The following is a 21,801-nucleotide window of genomic DNA, read 5'->3' as shown; positions in this document are numbered from 1 at the left end:
TTATCTTTTTTGTTCATTGTATGCCTTTATTAAAGTATGAGCCAAATGTGTCCAAAGGAATTGATTAACAATCTTGCTTCCTGGCGGTAGATACTTAAAAGCTTCTAAATGATGACAAACAGCTTGAGCTCAATTAAACATGACTCACCAATGCCCTCTAAAGGTGTTACAGCACTAGTCAGAAACCTGAGTAAGGAAATGTTTTTCCTTGTTTCTTTTATTTAGATTTATTTGCCCAAGTACATTAGATTTATTCCGTCCAACCGATTAAAACGCAGCCAATTCACATTCAGCTCAAGTAACCGTAAGGTCATGTAATAATGGTAACAGGTCTACCAGTAATATTGTGTTTCACTTATCCTTCCCACCATCCCAACCATCAAGTGAGAATGCTCAGCCAGCTCAGAGACCCTCCCTGATACTGCTTCACCAATGTGTATTGATTTTTGATTCTCATTAACTGCAAACATCACATCACATCAGTTTTGTACTGAAGTGGAGATTATTTAAAATGAAAGATGTTAAGTTTGAGGTCTCATACAATATAAGACTTTATTGTGCAGGTAAATTAAGTATTTACAGGCACCTTTTTTGTTATCACAAGAAGTTTGTCATATGCTTTCTCTGCACGTCTCATGCTGTGCTGCTTTTACAGAATTGCACAATCATCAGCAACTTCCCAAACATTAAGTTCAAAGGCTTAAATTGCAAGCAGTGCCTGGTTTAATAAGGACATTACTTAAATTAATATATCTGAAAGTGCTAATTTTACAGGAAGCTTATTCAAATTTAAATAAAGTTGTACAATTCTCATTGTTCATGTGGACATAATGCCAACAGTATACTTGGTTTTTTGAATCACTTTGGATCCACAAGAAGGCACTAATGGTTTTGCGAAAATCCACAAGGGGGCAGTGAAAGACTTAACATTCGAGGTGAGTTCTGTACAGCAAGTGGGGGAAAGTGTTACCATGTACGCATCCCAGAATCATAGGAGCAAGGCTTAAAGCGATCCCATGTTTCCATAAGTAGTTGTGTGTGGGCAGTGGAAAGTGCCTCAAGCGCTTTCAGGAAACCGATTAAAGGTCTTCTCAACCAGAAAACATTCTCGTGTAAGAAGCTATGATGAACTTGAAATCTTAAGTTTCATCAACCTTCTGATCTCAGAGAGAGAGAATAATGATAGGCTAAATGACCCTAATTGTGCACTTCAGCAATGAATTCAGCATATCTATTTTTTCCTCAAGCAGCGGTTAGATATGCATTTGCTTAAGCCAAGTGTGCGTCAAAAATTTACTATTCAAAATACTTAATTGTTCCCTTTTCAGACATGTAAAACCTATTGGGCAATAAGACAATATGCAGCATGTCAGACATTTCCACTATCAGAATGATATTTACACAATATTTCTGTTTTGATACTCCTCAGAAGTCTCTTTTTAACTCTTCAGTCTCACCTGTCTCTGAGATGCATACATAATGTGTTATAAGTAGTTTAGGGTTTTGAGTAACTTCAGTAAGTGTTTTCAGTGCAGTTTGTGTTGGTGTATTGCTATTAGAGCACCGCTCTGTGGACTACAAGTGCTCTAGCATTTACAGTGCTTCTTCCTCTTTTTCCATTTGTGGTAAGGTTTTCATCTCCGCATCCATCTGTTTGGCAGAGCTACAACCTGTGGCTCCAGGTCAAGGCAGCTGTAGGGAGAGAAAATTAAAAACAGAACACTATAGCCAACATACCTGCTCAGTACCACAATTCATTTTCAGTATGTTAAATGTATCTCATGAAAGGGCATCTGAAATATTTATAAGTAACGTGCTATCAGAGCAGACCACCCACCTGAGCTGAAGTGTGCGGTGCAGCAGAGGCCATCTCCCCGAGCTGTTTTGTAAACGGGAGAGACACAGACTCTAGCATTGGGGGGCACTTGGGTAAGAGTTGTGGAGAGGAGGTGGGGTGGCAGATACAGGGTTGAACGCTGGATGGAGGAGTGTGTGGGTTCACCCTCCCACGTAACCCAGTAACCACGTAGACCATCAGCGCTCCCTTTCCACTGGACCTTCACTGAGTCACTGCCCACTGTAGTGAGCTGCAGATCTGCTAGAGCTGGCAACACTGAGAGAGAAAGGGAGATTAGAGCTTCCCTCATTCTGCCTTGTAGAGAAAGTATCTTGGCAGCAACAATAAAGTGTGTGGGAAGGCAGACAAAGACGGCTTTCATCCCAATCTTATACAATTAGTGAGTGTTCATTTTCAGGGTTTCGAAATCATTGAATGTGAAATCTGTTAGTAGCTTTTAAGGACGGGCTAGAGATTATGACGATGCCGTGATAAACTATGCCGCAAAACACTTTTATGAGTACATTATATTACATGTATTATATTATTATATTATATGTAAACAAGAACTAGTGTTAAGGAACTACATAAACTGCAATACTGTGCAAATGTCAGAGACCACCCCTTCATTTATTTGTTTCCAGTCAAAGTGACCACTGTGTACAAATGATTAATTTTTGCAGAATCAGGAAAAAAGCAGAAAAACATATTTATCAGAAAATGACACAGAAGCCTCAACAAACAATTTTATTATTTTTCAGTATTTAGTTTGTTCACTCTTTTTAAGAAATCTGCAGGATATTTTTCCACACCTCAATATTTCAGTCTTAGACGTTGATTACATTTTCTGTTTCTCATGATCCAATAATGTTGAGGTCTGGACTCTGGCGTGGTCAGTTCTAAGAATGTGAGCAGCATCTCTTGATTTGCATTGTGTCTTCTTTTTTGTTTATTTCCTTTTCTCAGTAAAAGCTTCTTGACAGCTACACGCCTTCTCAGACTCATAGTGCTGAGTTGCCTCCTCACAGTGGATGGATGGACAGAAACACCTGTAATTTGTTCAGATCTGAAGTAAGACGAAAGCTTTAAGTACTGTTTATTTGATGGGGATAGTTTTGGTGGTCTATGAGGTCTTTCATGGTTGTTAAAAGTCCTGGTTTCTATAGATCTTTTTTTTTTCTTCCAAGAATCTTCTTTGGAATTTTCCCCTTCTTTATGCAAATGTAAAAAAGTAGATTGTATATCTACTATGCTTAAAATATATCCTGAAAAATGAATAATTTGTACTTAATGGCCATTTTAACTGGACATAAAATTAACACATTACGCTCTTTTAAAACTGTGTACATAGAATGGACAAATGTAAACCCTTTATTCGACTGTTAATTTGTTTAATGCATTTTCACCAACAGTTTATTATTTGCCTATTTTTTGTTCTTTCTTAGTTAATTACTCCTTCTTTTTTAACACACACTGCATTAAAATTGTAATCCATATATAGTAGCTTTTGTAGCACTGATGTTCTTTCTGTCCATTCTGATGAGTTCTCAAATATTAGAAAAACTGAAAATGTGGGAATGTTATCTTTTTGCCATAATGTCCACCCTTATTTGTGATACTAACCTTCTTCGGTGCACACTTTGACAGACATCGCTCTCTCTCTGCCAGAGAAGTAGCGGGCACTCACAGTGACCAGGTATTGTGTACCAGGCTGTAGGTTAGTCAGCAATGTTGAGCTCTGTCTGTTACTGACTTTAACCACATGGAGCTTCCCTGCAGGGAGGACAGAGTACTCGACGTGGTAGCTCTGTACCAAATCAGGCTGCAGTGGGCCCCAGCTGACACTCACACTGTTCATGGTTGACTCTGACACAGATACCTGAGCTGGACTCTGTACCTCTGGTTTAACAGGTGGAACTGTAGAAAGAAAAGAAGTATACAAGAAAGAGAGAAATCTTAAAAGAGAAAGGCAATATGGAATCTGAAGAGTTTACACTAACCCTTTTTCATTTACGGGCTGGGCCGAATTATTAGAAAATGTCATTATTTGTCTGTTGCTGGTATCCCTTCGTCTACTTAGTATTCAAAGGTTTTGTCTTTTGTATGCTACAAACATGAAAGCCTGAACTATAAAAAAATCATCAGGAAAGGCTTTAGATAGAATTAGGTATAATAATTAGGTATTAGGTATAATAAACTCTTTATAAACGCTTCATTATTTAGGACACAGTTAAGAGCATTTCAGATAGCACATATATCTCAAGGGAACACCATGAGCATCCTGTTCTTACCTGGCTGTGTGGTAAAGGTGGTGTTTAGCTTGTTGAAAACCTCCGGGTTGGATACTGGGTGTAGAGTGACTAAGTATTTGGTGTCTGGACGCAGGTTGCTCAGCTTGGCTGAGCTAGAGTCTCCAGGGCGGACGATTCTCTGATAGTGACCAAACTCTGTCGAAGGGTTGGTGCCCGGGCTTCCTCCGACCACTTCTACATTTCCTGAGGGGACAGGTCCAAACCGGATGTCATAGTGACCAGTACCTGCAAGCACAGGCCTCCAGTATAACTCTGCACCTGTAGAGGAGATGCCTCGGACCTGCAGCCTCTCAGCACGAATGATCTCTGTGTAAACAGAAATAAAGACAGGCAGAAAAGTTTGAAATGGTAATGAGAGAGAGTAAATTATTTAAAAATAAGGGGGTGTTCAGGTGACGCCTTTTCAAACGCTCTCGTTTCGCACTACTTTTCATTGTTGTCTATGAAGCAAGGTGCACAGCAACTGAAAAGCAATCCTCAGTCTGAGCTACATGCATGTCACATGTTTAAGCAGAAAAAAGAAATGTGCAGGTGTACTCAAGTACTCTGTAAACTGCTCAAGGTGACAGTTTTTGAATACTGAAATCACTGTTTGGGCACTTGTTACATTTAGTCACGGACAGATGGAGAAAATGTACAGACCAAAAATTCATAGAGGAGGCTCAGTATTACAATATTATATGTAGTTAAAAAGCAACTCCTGGTTTGACCAGTCAGTGCTTCATTAAATTATGCTCATGTTGTAATTGATGATATTACCAAGTCTCTGTGGCGGCTGTGAAGGTATGAAGGAAAAATATGGACCCAAGAAATTCTTGTTACTTTTTATTGTTTTTATGTTTATTTGAATTATGAATATGAATTTATTCTAACGTATATTGTGATAAACTCACTGCTGAGGTAAATTGTTTAAAAATTTGCTTAGATGCCTAAGACTTTAACACAGTACTGTACATTATGAGGTTTTTCCCGCCTGTGGTTAACCAATTATCTGTTCAGTAACCTTACAGACACTCTCATATCAACAATGTGAAAGCACTTAGCACCCATGATAAAGCTCCAGCCACAGCAGACCAATCAACATCAAGTATGCCTTCTCTCCAGTCACTTATCCAACACGGAGAAAAAGCTAGTTTTAGCTTTGGTCTTAGTTTTCAAATAGCTTATGCCGTACAATAAATAAAAATAGGTAAACACATTCTTTACTGCACGAGAGCCCAGTCATGGTCCTGGAGATCCTGCAGAGTTTAACTCCAGCACTAATCTAACACGTTGGATCCATGTAATGTATACTTTCGTAGGCTATGAAAATTTTGGAGGTCAACGGAATGGCCCCTATGCAGTCAGGGGGGTCTCCAGGGCATTCAATCATTGTGCAATAACATTTCTAAAAATAGAAAACTCAGTCAGAGGATGCTTGTATGACAAATGGCTGTCTCGTAAGTGTGCCTGGTAAAGCCTTTAAATAGCTCTAGAAAGTCAACACACTTCACACTTGATATTTCTGACTTGATCAAACTGTGCTTATAGTCTATATATGACTTTTTACATACATGTGTGTATATGTGTATATGTATAAATTATATAACTTATTAAGATAATAATAAGCTAAATGTATATAAAATCATAATTTACAGGGTGCCTTCTATAAGAGGTACCTGTTCCAAATCCTAACTCCTGCATTTCAACTGGTGAAAATGAATGTTTTATTTTTTTAACCTTTTTGTTTACTTTTAAAGTGAAGTTATTAAATTTACATTTAAAATACAGTTAAAATTGGAAATAAAAACACTTTGTTTAAAAAGTGCTGTCCCAGGTTTTTACGTCACTACCAAAACACAAGGAGCTTTAGTCCATAGGCGCAGCTCCTGTATTTTAGGACAAAAATTGAGACTGATCCATGTCCCTCATGGACATGTGAACTGTTAGATACCATTATTATGAAGTAAACGTGTTTCAAAGGCTGAAAATCAGTGTCTAACATGAAGAATTTTCACTACCAAAGCCATTTTTTTGCAATCAGGATTTTTTCTTGAACCAGTTCAGTAGAATGATTCATATACCCTAATGAGCCAGAACGGTATGACCACCTGCCTAATATGCTGTTGGTTCTCCGCTTGCTGCCAAAGAGGTCCAACCCTTCAAAACATGTATAAGGGTCTACAAGTTTGCACTTACGTGATACCCACTCAGCACAGAGAAATACTTTCTATCAATATACACGTCTAGCGCCCTAGGAGGGCTTCAGTGGGGGAAGCAGGACAAAATCATTTCTGTATTATTAGCTCCTTCTCCCATTACAGTGTCTATTGCTCTGTCCTGTCTTCCTTCCTCACCTTCTAGTCCAGTACTGCTGTCTCGTGCTATTTGTGTCAGAGTCGTCTGGTACAGAAGCCTAGAATTCTCCAGCACACAAGGGCGGAGGCCCAGAAATGTCAACACCCATACAGTCCATTAGATTTGTACTTATTCTCCTTTAAACATGTCTGCTTTAGAGTAAATGTAGTATATTCAAGTATTAGACAACATACAGCATGTTTAAATTGTGTTTATTTTCAAATTCACATCTAATTTTCTCATTTACAAAGTAAAATAACCAATGTTTAGGTCACTGCAAAAGAGTAGGGCTACCACTATGAGTTATATTAGTGATCATACTGAATATTCTTACAATTAATTTTAAAAAAATTAAAAGAGGCCAAACAGTAAAAATGCTCTTAACAAAACGATAACAGAACAACCACTGCTTTTCAAAGATTCTGAAGTTTTTCATAGGAAAAAGATCCTTTATAGGAAAAGAGCCCTTAAAATGACTCATACTGTGGAAAACTTTTCCTCATTTTTTTTAAAATTTGATATACTGATCCATCCCCAGTCCATGTATGGAAAACATGCTGCAAAAACATCCTCTTCTGAACTCATTGTTTCTGTGCAATCACAAAAGCCAAAAAAGTAAAATATAAGAAAAATTTAAGATATGAGCCCTTTAAAACATAAAAATATTAAGGGGCAAAACAAAATGCATATAAATGAGAGTTGTCATGAGGCCCTGTTTCTTAGTTTAACATCCTCTGACTGAGTTTTCTAGTTTCAGAAATGTCACTGCACAACAGCCAGTATGAGAAATTAAAATATAAATTTGCAATATGCAAACAGCCTATTAATATCCATAAATTAATTAAAAAGGTACAATGTAATCCATGTTTTTATAAGTTTAATCAGTAATTTCTGATAGCCCTACTTAAATAATCACATTTTTTCAGGTATTAGACAACTTGAAGCATATTTAAGAAATTTCCCTTCTGATGTTCTGATAAACAAAATACAACACGGCTGCTACAGAGTTACACAAGATTTAAGTTTGCTCTAAAGTTAATTCAACCCTTTTCTGTTACAGCACTTAATTTGCATGATGAGAAATATGCATTATTATCATGTAAACTGCACATTAATCACTGCTGATTCATTTATTTTAGAACCAAGTTAAAGGATCTTAAAAGTGCATTTATTTCTCATTTAATTTGAACAATGTATGAAATATTCAGTGTTTATGTAGCTGTTCCAGAGTTAGATGAGATTTTAGTTTGCTCTACTGAAGTTAGGTCCACCCTGAACACTGAACAGCACATTAGGTTCCCCTGTTAAAAAAGTACTTACCAATGATGGCGTTCCTCAGGTCCTCAGTAATGATGCTCATATCTTCAATGTCCACAAAGTATAAGTGCTCCTCAGAAGGTGGGCTCACTACATCTCTCAGAATCTGGTAGTTCCCTCGGCCAGTGGACACCACCAGCACAGCCACACCGTCCTCCCTCAGATCAGCCATTGGCCCCTGCACGTCTCCAGGCTCCACTCCATCAGTCAGCCACACTAGAACTCTTGGCAGTCCTGGCCTGGCTCCCTCAGGCATGCCTGATCTTAACACCCGCTCTTTAGCTATCACTAGAGCCTCCTCTGTGTTGGTGTCTCCTCCAAGCTGTTTAGTCCTTTGTAGTGCGGACTGTAGGCCCTGCTGGGTGCTATAGGCCCCAAAACCGAACTCCAGATGAGGGTCAGTACCGACCTGCAGCAGCCCAATTCTCACCTGGTCAGGCCCCAGAGAAAAAGGCAACACAAGATCCGACAGGAAGCTAAGCATGTGGGAGAAATCAAAAGACGACACACTGCCAGAAGAATCCAGCAGGAACAAGACATCACCCTCACAGCAGTTCAGAACTGTGGGAGTAAAAGAGAGGAAGAAAGTCACAAGTGAGAATAATGTACTGCTGAGCAGTGGTGTACAAAAATCCTGCACTGCTGTACTGCTAAAGGAGATTTTCACAATAACACAAAACAGCAACTATAATAACCTACAGTACATTCATATCTGATACATAAGTACTCATAAAAACAAGTATTTTTGTACTTTAATTCAAGTAAAACTACAGATAGGACACTATAGGCAATATTTGACCAAGGATATTTCCACTTTCACTGAAGTACAAGATTGTTTTAGCTGTAGATGATTTTTGAGCTTCTTCGAGCGCAGCTGCTGAGGTGAGATGTTAAGAGGGATGAGTTCTAGAGTGTTTATACAACACATAGTAGCGCTAACACGTATTCTCAATAACATGAAAACTCAGAGCCAGAAGAAGAGGCTTAGCAAAAAAACCAAATAGCACTGCTTGAAATTACACATTGGGTTGCCAGGTATCTGGTTTTGGACAGGACAGTCCGGTTTAAAGCTCCGGTGTCTGGCTGATGCTGTAAACCAGATGGTAAAATACCTGGTTGAGCCTTGCTGTAAATGTATTTACTGAAGCAGATAATATGTTATTCTAGGCCTATCACTGCATTTCTTTCTCTTCCTCTCTCCCTCCCTCTCTCTCTTTCTCTCTCTCTCTCTCTCTCGCAGAGGTTCTCAGTTAGGGGGGCGGGTGCATTCTGTGGCTGCGTCTCAAACCAGATTTACCAAACCAAATAGCATCAAATTAGCACACCACCAGCTCTACTATTTTAAACATGCGCTTTAGTACGCTAGTATGCTGACTGAGACATACAGGATGTGCAGATGTGTGTAGGCACATAGGTGAAGTTAGACTATGTTGTAAGTAAAACTCAATTACAGTTACTTTAATAAAGTTTCAATTATGCATATGTACCTGTTTTATGTATCAATTAACCTACAGAAAATATGGAAAATACAATAAAGGCTCTCATGGTTTTACTGCCAGAACACTAGGTTAGAACATTTATATGTAAAGCCTATTTGTTAAACCTATAAAGTTCATTTAGACAAGACTAAGACAAGACTAAGACAAGACTGTCTTAAACACATACAAAAAGGCAGGAAAGACAGTATAAGGGACATGATAAAAGACAAGTTGGATGCTTGCTGGATAGCCCCTCCCCACCACTGGCCACCACCCTGCCCAGAACCTGGCCTGTTTGGTTTTTCCATGTCTAAAACCTGGCAACCCTTGCTTTGCGCAGCGGGAACCAGGAAACAGGGGTGTTACATGCATATAAATAAATCTTTTTTCTCCAGTACAGGAGTTGAACAACAGTAGTTTTTTTTACTGTAAATAATGTGATTTGAAACATACTAAACTGGAACAGTTTCCACTGAGAAAAAAAACGTTACCATACAAAGTCGATAAAATAAGCTGCGATCCTTGTCTCACTTAAACTGGCAGAAAGCTACCAAATGTGTGTTTGCCTGACCTTAATATTCATCTTATGCACAACCTCTCTCCTTATTCCAGAGTCTCTCAAAGCATTTAAAAGCACAGAAGTATAAGGATGTGGCATGGAATGAGGAGGTGGACGCATATGCTGAGATAAGCGACTTTTATTAGGGGCAAATCCTGGGTCATAGTCACAACGGTCCAGGGTCAAACAAACAACACGGAGAGAAGGAGGGACAGACATGACAGACAAACCAGAATCAAACAAGCACGATCAAACATCCAAACGTTACAAACATCAAAGACCAGCGACAACTAGTGGCAAACACAGGGCTTAAATAATCACAGGGTAAATGAGGAATAGGCGGGAACACAGGTGGAAACAATCAGGGGTGGAGTCACGAAACGAGGGGGCTGGACTAAAAAACCAAAACAAATGCACAGTGACTAAACCAAAACACAACAGAACACATGGACAGGACTGGGAGGGGCCAACTGTAGCAAAGGAGGAGAAAAAAGTCTTTGTCATCACAGGAAGGGTAAGGTAATACCAGCTAATTAACACATGTGAACAATGCTAGCCTTTAGATAATTCTGCTAATGTTAACAGCAAAACTGGTCCTGTTTAATTGGATTTAGTGCAAAGCAATACAAAAAAAATGTGGATTCATAGTTTTTAACAGTATTTTTGGCACTACATGGTCTGTTCCAACTAACAGATTTTTAACAGAAAAAATAAATATCGTGACATATCATGTAACACTAAATCATCTTGAAGTATTGATATGTTGAAATATTACATTTTTGCCATATTGCCCTGCTCCACTTTGTGTACATTAAAATGTACAGGCATTGAAATCTAAAGATTTGTAAATGAAAAATATCAGTTATATCAACCCACAACTCCTATTATGGTTCATATTGTGTTACAATAAGTCCTTGGCCAAAACCTCTCATACACTCACATACCATTCTGGATAAGGGTGTTCGCTAATTCTGTAAATGCAAGGAGGACTTCATTCTGAATGTTACCATTTCTTTTCAATATGGGGGCTGAATAGAGTTTGATGTGATATCAGACATAGTGGCATAAACTTGAATGACGTCCACTGGTCTGTTAAAAGCACATGATTAAAATGGAAATCAATGAAAGTAAGAAAAAACCTCCCTGCACTCAAACTATTTATGCTCTGTGTGTATTTATATTGTCCTATCTTCTTTTTATTTTTGTTAATTATGCACCAATTATGCACTAGTTTTGTCAGTTATGCAAATGTTATGACTGCTGCAATCAGGAATTTGCATATTGTTGCAACACTATGAAACACTTAAGTTAATAACCACTAATTACTCAGACCGAGACTTACATTATGGTGTAATGTTTTATTTTCATTTCAGATAAACAACAGCAAACACCAGTTCTCAGTTCTACACGCTCAGTAATATTGCCATGGGCACTGCATAACTCCCTCCGTTGGAGAGGTAGAGGAGAAGATATTAATTTCCAAACATTAAGGTGTTTATCAAAAGAAATTTGGTCCTTAATCACAGCTCCCCCTAAAGTGAAGCATGTACACAATTAAAGTAAGCTCAAAATAGATGCATCCAGACAAAGGACAATAAGGAACATCCTAAACTCTAATCTTACTGGCCTTGTCCCTCCCTCCCTCCTTCTGTATTTTCCAGGGATGTCCTCCCTGCTCTCATTGCAACTGTACACCCCTGCACAAAATCTTAATTCCCTCACTTCCCTTCTCTACGTCTTTGGAACAACACAGTCACTCAGTCATTAAACGTTTGCAATGAAGGCAGTAAAAAGGGGAAACCCAAAAGCTTAAAGAGAAGGTTGAGCTAAGAAGAGAAGGGAAATGAGGGAGAAATATGTTATTCGACCTGGAATGGCAACCCCTGAAAAATGTGATGAGGAAAGTGTCAGATTTATAGAAGAAGAAAAGAAAAGAGTGGAAGATTCTTTCAAAATATTTAGAAAGCAGTGATGATTTGCCAATGACTTTTCCTGGCAGAGAAATCTCCCTAAATTGGAGTTGAAAAATAAACATAAACAGATGGTCTGAGGGAGCAGCACGACTACTGGATACCTCGGGGGAGGAATAAAAGGGGTGCAGAGAAAGGGGAAAAAAGAGAGTAAAGGGGGAGGTGAGAACTGGCAGCTCCTGAAGAATGAAGGGAAGGAATGCACAATCTATTCCAGAGACCAGACTGGCAAGACAGAATGAAATCTGTGTGTGGTGTGTGTGTGTGTGTGTGAGTGAGAGAGAGAGAGAGAGAGAGAGAGAGAGAGAGAGCCCATGCCAACTAAGACAGTCTAGTAATGCCCACCTAAAGTGCAGCGAGGACAGTTGTGGGCATTTAAAGCCATCTGCCACATGCCAAAAATAAACAAATCCTAAGCAATTTCTGATTCCCACTTTGTGCTCTTCTATATTTTGAACAAAGCACTATTTTAGTCTTACAATGAAAGCAGTTTACAAAACCCTTTGGACTGTGCATCCACACAGACAGTATGAGCTAAAAAAGGAAACAACATCATAGTAATATTTTGGTATTAATATGATACATGGAAGCCCACATATCATTATAACTTAATCTTCCATAATATTGGAATCAGTGTCAGCGGATAATTGCTTAAAAAAAAAAAACAATTAATAAATGTTTAAATTTGACTAATATTTTAAACCAATTGAAAGCTGATAATTTAGGCTGCTACACTAAAACATCTGCATTTCATTAATCATAATGTCTGCTACTCATTCATTGTTCAGTGTCAGGAACAAATCAGTAAATATTTATAGAAATTACATGTAGAATCAACAAATCAATATAATAATTTTTTTCAGTATTTCATTCTTTTTAAGACACCTGCTTTCGGTTTTTCAAAGAAATCTGCAAAGATATTTTTACACATCTCCAAAGTTCAGTCTTAGAAGTTGGTTGAGGTCTGGTCTCTGGGGTGGACAGTCCATTGTTCTGAGAATGCCAGCAGCTTTTTTGTATGATTTTCTTTGTCTTTCTCTAGTTCTCTTTCTCAAAAATGGCCTCTTCACAGCTACACATCCTTTCAGATTCACAGCGTTGAATCTTCTCACAGTGGAAGGATGGACAGAAACACCTGTGGATTTTTTCAGATCTGACTGGATTTGACTGGAATTGGAACAAATGAAGGGTGGTCTCTGATTTCTGCACAACAAATAAATATTGTTTCTCTGTAATCCTAATTCAAGGAGTCTCAGTTTCTACATTTTATAAAAATGTATGCATCAGCATCAATAGATATGTGCATGAAAGATATCAGATATTATATTGTGATCTGTCATATTGCAACATCTATAAAAACTGCAATATAACTGTGTTGTGGCTTTTGTGATACAGTGTTGTGGAGTCTGTACTGATTCCCACTCTACCGCTTTGCAGTGGCTCAGAATTCTGCTCAGCACGTGGCTGTGTCAAGACATGGTGGGATCTGTGAAAAATGTCCTCACACTCCAGGCCACAGAGACCACATCTCAGTCTGACATATTTCCCTCCCCGCCTGCTGTTTGCTCACCACTCTGAGTCTGAATTAGTGTGCAGTTCTCACTGCATCAGCTATTAGATACATGGGCTAATGTCTGGATCAAGGCCCAGGTGGCATAAATAAACTCCCCCGTGGGACTTTCTGACAGAGCTAAAATGGGCCTGATGGTAACAAGCATGCAGCGCACTGGGTCCATAAGACTAAATCCCCTGAAGCAGGAATGCTGTGGGAAAAGAAAAGTCAAGAGATGTGCTCTTTTATAGACGAACAAACTCGACTGCATGTTTACACACCCGCTCTCTATCTCTCTGTCTCTCTCTGTCACTCTCTAGACACACACATACATGGTGTACTTCAGATGGATTAAGTCCTCAGTAAGCACTTACACCATCTAATGAGCACTTTTCATCATATAAATTACATTTACCAGCTTGTAACAATCACTGTGGGTGTTTTGTTCAAGTGCAGTCAAATACTGAGACAGAATGGCCATATTTATTGATATTGTGATAACTTATGCTAACAATATGCTTTTATGAGCATTTTGGGATTATTGTCATCACTGCATAATTAACTGCATAATTCATTATAAAGACAGCCTAATTATTTATTTTGTTTATCTGGTTTTAGTGCAGGAGTGTATCTGAAATGTTGAATAAAAACATTTTGGATCTTTTTTGTCTGTTCCAACTTATCAAACCTCCGGAAAACTAAGGATTGTGATGCATACAGTGAATCATGAAAATGTCTTTAAGTATAGTGATGTTATATTTCTGCCACATTGCCCACCTCTACAATGAAACCTTAATAAATGCTATTATGTCTGGCAACAGTTAATGATTTAATAACAATTGCTTCATAACAACTCAGCATACACCTAAGGTTTATCCCTTGAACTTGTATAAAAAGAGGGAAATAATCTTGAAATCAGTAACCGATACCCCTGCGATGGACTGGTGAGCTGTCCAGGGTGTATCCTGCCTTTTGCCCAATGACCACTGCACTGGGATATGCCCCAGCACCGCACATCCGCCGAAACTATGTGTGTGTGTTTGTTTGTTTGTGTGTGTGTGTGTGTAACCTATACACTTGAAAACGGTTCTTCAAGATTTTTATACTGAAGACAATGATTACATATTACATATAAAACCGTGATGACACAAAGAGCCATTTGAATGTTTTGAAGGGTTCTTTGCGCAGTTCGATGGCTCTTTTCTGTACTGGAGAAACTGTTAAATATTTAAAGAATCCTGTAAAAATGGCCCTGTACGCTAAAAAGTGTTACATCTGTGACCTGTGGCATACTGTTTGCTGCTACATAGAACCATTTATAAAAATTTTCTTTGATGCAACAGTCTCACTGATAGATACCCATTTAACCTGTCAAAGAACCACTAATGAATTCAAATGGTTCTTTGTCCCTGTTTCTATATATATATGCACTTGCTACTAAAGAACTAATGTTTAAGAGTACACACTCTTTGCAGAAAATGGTTCTACAAAGTACCAAAAAGGTTCCAATGGTGCAATTCTTTTGGTGCTATTGAGTCTTTAAAAAGCCATTTAACCATGCAATGAACCACTGAGTCATTCACATGGTTCTTTGCACTGTTATGCTATATATATATGTATATATATAACAGATATATATGTATATATATATATATATATATATATATATATATATATATGTGTGTGTGTGTGTGTGTGTGTGTATGTATGTATGTATGTATAACCATATATGACCACTGCCTTTACCAAAGAACCACTGAAGAACCATTTTTATGTGTGCACACTCATAGCCAAAAGGGTTCCACTTTTGTTACGTCACAGAGCCTTTTTGGTACTATACAGAACCCTTTTTGGCTAAGAGTGTTGTCAGGTCAACTAAAACTGCACACAAAGGTATCTGTTACAACAGAATAATTCTTGTAAACTGGTTGACTACAACAGTGTGGATATCATTTCATTCATATCACCTGATAGAGTCTGAACTGTCTACATTTAAAGACCCCTGTTTTTCACCCTATACGCATCATGGCGTTGTAACGTGTGGATTAAACTGACCTGGAACCGCGTCCACGTCTTGAGAACCTCCTGCCTGCAGGTAAAAACTCAACACCACACAGGTGAGCACTGCTCGAAACTCCATTACAGCCTTCATGTGAAGTCTTTTTCAGGTATTTGGCTGATATTCGTGCCTAATGAAGGCGTCCTCGACCCCCAAAACACACAGTTGGTCCTCCTCAAAGAAGAAGCATTATTTTTTTGCGCCTTTTCGATTGTTTTTTTCCCCCCTCACCGTCAGTCTTGGAGGTGTTCACGGTAGAGGATTTACGTGAAACTCTCTTATCTTTTCGAGCTCCTTTTGTGAGTGAAACGACAAAAAAATGTTCCCCAAATGACCGAGACGTACACCTGTATAACTGCTAGCCCTCGACTGCTGGCTGCTTCTCAGAAGCTCTGCTCACTTTTTTCCTTCTCCTCGCGTCTTGAGCAAAACCGAAAACAGACTGTGAGCACTGCTCAGCTACCAAATCCGCCCTCCCTTTTCACTGCCTCACTCCCTCCTCTCCTCTCCTCTCCTCTCTACTCATGTCTTAGTTTAGACGACCGACTAGCCTTCACCACTTTGGACTCGTTCCCAGTTGTTGGTCATTGTGATCTTTCCTCATGTTAGTCACTCTGTGTGACTGTAGCCTGAAGGCTTCGGCTCTAACAGAGCGGATCGTTCTGAAAACATACATAATGATCTTACTGAGATGCATTATAGGGGGTCTGATCTGGATTCGCTTTCTAGTAGAGGTAGACAGAGTAGCCTACATCTATACTCAAGTAAAAATATTGTTATTTAAATGAAATAGAGACTCAAGTAAAAGTAGAAGTGTTTACAACTTACAGAATTACAGTGTGCTTGTACATTAGTAACTAAATTACTAGTAATTAGTAACTAAATGCTGATGACTCATTTATATCTCACAGTGGTGGACAGTAACTAAGTAAATGTAATTCGTTACTGTACTTAAGTAGTTTTTTCGTGTATCTGTACTTTACTTAGGTATTTCCATTCTGGGCGACTTTCTACTTTCATTCCACTACATTTCAAAGTCAGATATCTGACTTTTTACTCCACTACATTTCGAGAAATCCGTCATTCCTTTTGGTTTCTGTGTGTATAAAAACGTAACATGTCAAAACAAAAAAAGCATAAAGCAAGAACACCAATCAGGACACAGCGGTCACTTTGTTCTGAGCTTGTTTTGACCTGTTGGTCATACTGACCCAGTGCAAGTATACGGTTCAACATCAGTGCAGCGGCGTAAAAATTTGGGAGCACATACGTCACCTAAATGATGAACTAACCTAACTTTGTGTAAATAGACCACAATATAGAAATATGTACACCTATGCAGTCGTGACTGGCATGTTTCTTTTTTTCTGAATTCATACAAACACTTTCATTTTATAGTAAATTAGTTTCAGTTAGTTTATGTTTATGAGCAGAGACCTACAGATCAATACAGTAAAGGAAAACTTATTTGTGATCCTGAGTTTAAAGCCAGTTTTTATTCAGCTTGTAACTAAGTTACAAAGTAATCTTAAACTGAAACTTTGCTTGTTTGTAAAAGTGATTTCAGAGCCATTCGGTTCTACCTGATGAAAACTGTTTGCCTTCAGTGTTTTGTGCTTCTGATCATTTTAATAGACGTCAGCGTCACTAATTAATGATGTTCTATTAAAAGACTGGTTTACCAAGAGAGACACTGGAGGATTTTCACCTAAAACGAGTTCATGAAGCGAGTCTTGTTATAAAAATGATAACAGGACATTAGAGCCATAATTAATCTTTTAGTATTTTATTTTCGATACTTAAATACATTTGAAAGCAAATGCTTTTGTACTTTTACTCAAGTTGAGGTCGAGAGTGAGGACGTCTACTTTTACTGGAGTAATATTTTACCTTGGGTATCTCTACTTTAACTCAAGTACATGATTTGTGTACTTCATCCACCTCTGATATCTCAGTAAATAGATTACTTTACAATCAGATGCACTGATGATGATCAGATGATCAGAAAAAAGATATACAAAACTGTCACCGGTACAGTGTACATCTCAGTACCTATAGTCAGGGAACATAATTGTATCATTGTAATCCACTGAAATGATATTTTCTAAGCTATGTTGAGTCCACACACCCCGTCTCGTCTCCAGGCTTTTTATTTTATTGATCTGTTTTAAAACGTTAGGTTATGAAAAGGTAGAAATACGTGCTTTTCACCTGGGAAAAACTTAATAAAGGTACACAGATGGACCTTAAAACCTCTGTTGTACCTTTGAGGCTACATTTACATTGTTTGCACCTTGTTTCACCAAAATACCACCACAGTGCCTTTATTTCTAACAGTGTACAGATTAAAATTTTGAAATCACTGGTATTGCTTTTAGTAATATAGAGCAAATTTCATGGACAGAAATGTAGAAAATAATTCTAACTAGTCTCAAATTATTATTTGATCAAACTTTTTTGTTCACTATTTTCACAGAATTCTTGAAAAAATGAGGAGTAAAACATCTCAAAATATCTTTTGGGAAACAGTTTGTGGTATTTATTTTCACACCAATCAGTTATTATTGTATAGAATCTGCAAACATTTGAGCGGGTGTACTCTATAAAAATCTGATTGAAGTACATGAGACTGAGCAAATGTAACCACCTCTCTGCTCACCTCTGGCTACAACAGTGCAGTGGTTTCTAAAAACATGCATAACAGTCTTACTGAGATGCGTTATTAGAACAGGGGGTCTGATCTGGATATACATTCCAGTTAAAGGAGTCCTGGAATTTCTGTCGCGGTTTTGAGCTTAGGTCAGCGGTCACAGGCATAACACTGAAATATATCTGCTCAGAAATAGTGTGTCTTTCAGCAGATGGAGGGACTTTGGTATGGCTAACAGATGTGGATGTTTTTGTCAGCTTATAGAGAGCGTTAAACAAAGGTGTAAGGTGTCTGGGGTAACAGGTTACACAACTGAACGTATTTACTCCTATGTTGGATTGCTTGTATTGATTCCAGACAGTCTGAGGACTTTACTGAGCTGCATATGTCTGAATTTGTGTGCTGTGGTTTTGTGAGTGGGGCAGAAATGAGTCAATGAATCAATTGAGTGAAAAAAAGAGAAGCGCTGATAAAATAGAGAACAGGTGAAGTAAGAAAAGGTAGCAAAAGGTCTTGAACCTGAAGCCTTGTTCAACTACAAAGGGGGGGACGTGCCTCAGCACACCTAGTAAGCAAACACAGACTGAGTGCTTTGTGAAAGGGAAGTCTAGTGAGCAGACGTTGTCCCATTGAATGTACAGTAGTGTCCACTCTTCCTTTTTTCAGCATATATTTAATCAACCTTGCTAAGAGTATGATGTGCAGAGGTCCAAGCAATTTTAACTTACTGTCAAAACAGACAGTAAGTACTGCACTGGCTGCCTGTATCTGTCAGGACTGATTTTCAGGTTCTACTACTAGTTTTTAGGGCTCTTAATGACCACTTACACAACAGAATGTCTGTCTGTTTATGTTCCAGCACGTGATCTTAGGTCTGCAGACAGTGGCCATCTGCAAATACCTTCCATAAAATACAGAAAACTTTGAGGGGCCTCTTTCAGTTATTATGCTTCTAAACTGTGGAACTCATCTCCACCTTTTATTATACGGTCAAGCTCAGTGCTGATTTTTCAGAAACTTAATTAAAAAATATTTCTCTTTCCTTTAGCGCTTAATTAAAATTCTACGTCTCTTGGTATTTATCTTTTTCATTTGATCTGTGTCATTGTCTTTTATCATTTTAAATTAGTACTCATAATTTCTTCTGTTACTGTTAAGCTTTATCAACTGTCTTTAAAGCACTTTGAGTTGCCACAGGCATGAGAAGTGCTATATAAATAAAGATTATTATTATCATTTTTAATAGCAAAATTTAATCATTCTTAAAGGAAAAAAGAAAAAATATGTGTAACAAAAATTACACAGAAACCTCAACTTAATATAAGATTTTCAGTGTTTAGTGTGTCCACCCTTTGCCTTTATTACAACTTCCGTCATTTTCAGGTCACTTGCTTGCAGATTTCAAAGAAATCCACAGGAATATTTTTACATTATACATTATATTTTTCTTGATAGCTAAACTTACACCGATCAGGCATAACATTATGACCACCTTCTTGTTTCTATGCTCATTGTCCTTTTTATCAGCTCCACTTACTGTATAGGTGCACATTGTATTTCTACAATTACAGACCGTAGTCCATCTGTTTCCCCTTTTACCCTCTTCTTCAGTGGTCAGGACCACTATGGACCCTCAAAGGTACTATTTGGGTGGTGGATCATTCTCAGCACTGCAGTAACACTGATGTGGTGCTGGTGTGTTAGTGTGTGTTGCACTGGTCTGCATGGATCAGACACAGCAGTGCTGCTGGAGTTTTTAAACACTGTGTCCACTCACTGCCACTCTATTAGACACTCATAACTGGTCAGTCCACCTTGCAGATGTAAAGTCAGAGACGATAGCTCATCTGCTCCTGCACAGTTTGTGTTGGTCATCCTCTAATTCTTCATCAGCGGTCACAGAACGCTGCCCACAGGATGCTCTTGACTGGATATTTTTGGTTGGTGGACTATTCTCAGTCCAGCAGTGAGACTGAGGTGTTTAAAAACTCCAGCAGCACTGCAGTGTCTGATCTACTCAGACCAGTGCAACACACACTAACACACCACCACCACGTCAGTGTTACTGCAGTGCTGAGAATGACCCACCTCTCAAATAGTACCTGCTCTGTGAAGGTCCATGGGGGTCCTGACTACTGAAGAACAGGGTAAAAGGGGGCTAACAAAGTATGCAGCGAAATAAATGGACTACAGTCTGATTAAAGCTTTTCTGGATAATTTTGGTGAATAATAAACCTGCCTCAGTGCTTAAATAGTTGACAAGGTGTTCTTTTCATATGCTGCTCCTTTTTTCCCCAAACATATCTTTGGTGATTTTGACTAAAAAGCTCAATTTGTACTTCATCAGTCCACAGCTCTTGGTTCCAGAATGCCTCTGATCTGCCTAGATGTTGCTTTGCATACTTCAGATGTTGACTTTTTTGATGAGGTCACTGTTAAGGTTTTCTTTCTGATGACTCTTCCATGCAGATCATGTTTGTGCAAGCAACACTGCACAGTAGAATGGTACACCACCACTCCTGAGTCAGCTAGACCTGTAGTGCCTTTGCTGTAACATGGTGCTTTTGCTTTGCTATTCTGGCCAGCATATGAGCAGCTGTATACAATGAGTTTTCTGAGTTTTCCAGATCCTGCCATGACTTCCACAGTTCCTTTTAACTGCCATTTCTTAAATAAATTTTGAACAGTGAAAATAACAAAAAAGTCTTACTGTTTAAATTCGCTTGCTGTAGAGGTTGTGTTTACTTCTTTTCATTTCAAAAGCCAACAAAATATGTGGTTGTCCAAACGTTTGTGTACAACTGTATATATTCGTGGAAGACAAGCAGTGTTAGTGGCACTCATCCATAACCACAAAGTTCCAGAATAAAATCCTTTCAAACAGTGTAAATGCCAGGTATCTATTGGCTGTAATACCCACTTGCACCTTTGAGATATGTCTGGCCCAGAGTTGTTATTAAAGGGTGCAATTAGGCCTTTAGTGCAGAGTAAAAAACAGCTGCAGTGATAAGATCAAAATCCCCACTACATGGAGGTTTATATTTTAACTGCACAGGTGTCTCTTTGAAAAAAAAACATGTCTGTAAGGTCTGACTGTGAGATTATACAACTTCAAACTTTTTAGTTAGAGTTTAGAGATTATTTTGAGTTTGTATAACCATCTTTCAGGGGTTTTTATGGACTGATAGGGTCAGGGTGCCCCAAAGTAGCTCTATAATTTTAGAGTCATTATTGAAACAGATCACTCATACTTTATTCACCACAGTGCTTCATTCTGTTCAACATGCTGAATCTGATGTAATCACATTCCAGCGACAGTGCTCTGGATGGAAAAAAAAATCTCCATTGTGCAAGAATATTTGGGTGAATAATCACTTGGATATCAAGTATTACGGAATGACATTATACTCAACACAGCTAGAAAGAATGAAATACCAAACCGTTTGCAAAAGGCTAAAACTGCAATTTTTCAAAAACTTAAAAAAATGTGTAAACAACTACATAAAAGTGCACTTTAATGTTGTGTTATTGTAGCTGTTATGATATGGCTTATCACATTACTAAGAATCATAAGAAACCAAAAGAAAAAATGATTTGGATTAAATTGTTGTTTATGGAACTTGAGAAGTTTCCATGAATTCTGGTTTTAAAGGGCAAGTGAAAGAGTCTACACAATCCATACAGGGAGACGAAGCTGCAATAATAGACCACTTTTGAATCACTATGTTTT

General features: G+C 38.3%; 1 protein-coding gene across 1 annotated transcript; it reads right to left on the bottom strand.

Annotated features, from left to right (window-relative positions):
- Positions 1-15: 15 nt before the first annotated feature.
- Positions 16-15,907, bottom strand: vwa1 (von Willebrand factor A domain containing 1). The gene is made up of 6 exons (XM_017708838.2): positions 15,418-15,907; positions 7,807-8,364; positions 4,129-4,455; positions 3,461-3,754; positions 1,838-2,113; positions 16-1,692 (listed from the first exon to the last, which is right to left on the bottom strand). The coding sequence occupies exons 1-6, from the start codon at positions 15,512-15,514 to the stop codon at positions 1,664-1,666; spliced, it is 1,581 nt and encodes a 526-aa protein (XP_017564327.1). The 5' UTR covers positions 15,515-15,907; the 3' UTR covers positions 16-1,663.
- Positions 15,908-21,801: the final 5,894 nt, after the last annotated feature.

The sequence above is a fragment of the Pygocentrus nattereri genome, chromosome 9 (genome assembly GCF_015220715.1).
Source record: "Pygocentrus nattereri isolate fPygNat1 chromosome 9, fPygNat1.pri, whole genome shotgun sequence".
NCBI classification, from domain to species: Eukaryota; Metazoa; Chordata; class Actinopteri; order Characiformes; family Serrasalmidae; genus Pygocentrus; species Pygocentrus nattereri.
The sequence above is the reverse complement of the archived record's forward strand: the minus strand, read 5'-3'. Positions and strand labels throughout refer to the sequence as shown.

Bases quoted from the DNA above. Each gene is read 5' to 3' on its own strand.
- vwa1 (XM_017708838.2), bottom strand. From the start codon at position 15,514: ATGAAGGCTGTAATGGAGTTTCGAGCAGTGCTCACCTGTGTGGTGTTG. The intron at 8,365-15,417 runs GTCAGTTTAATC...TTACTCCCACAG, and splicing joins AGACGTGGACGCGGTTCCAG to TTCTGAACTGCTGTGAGGGT. The intron at 3,755-4,128 runs GTAAGAACAGGA...TTCTTTCTACAG, and splicing joins CACCTTTACCACACAGCCAG to TTCCACCTGTTAAACCAGAG.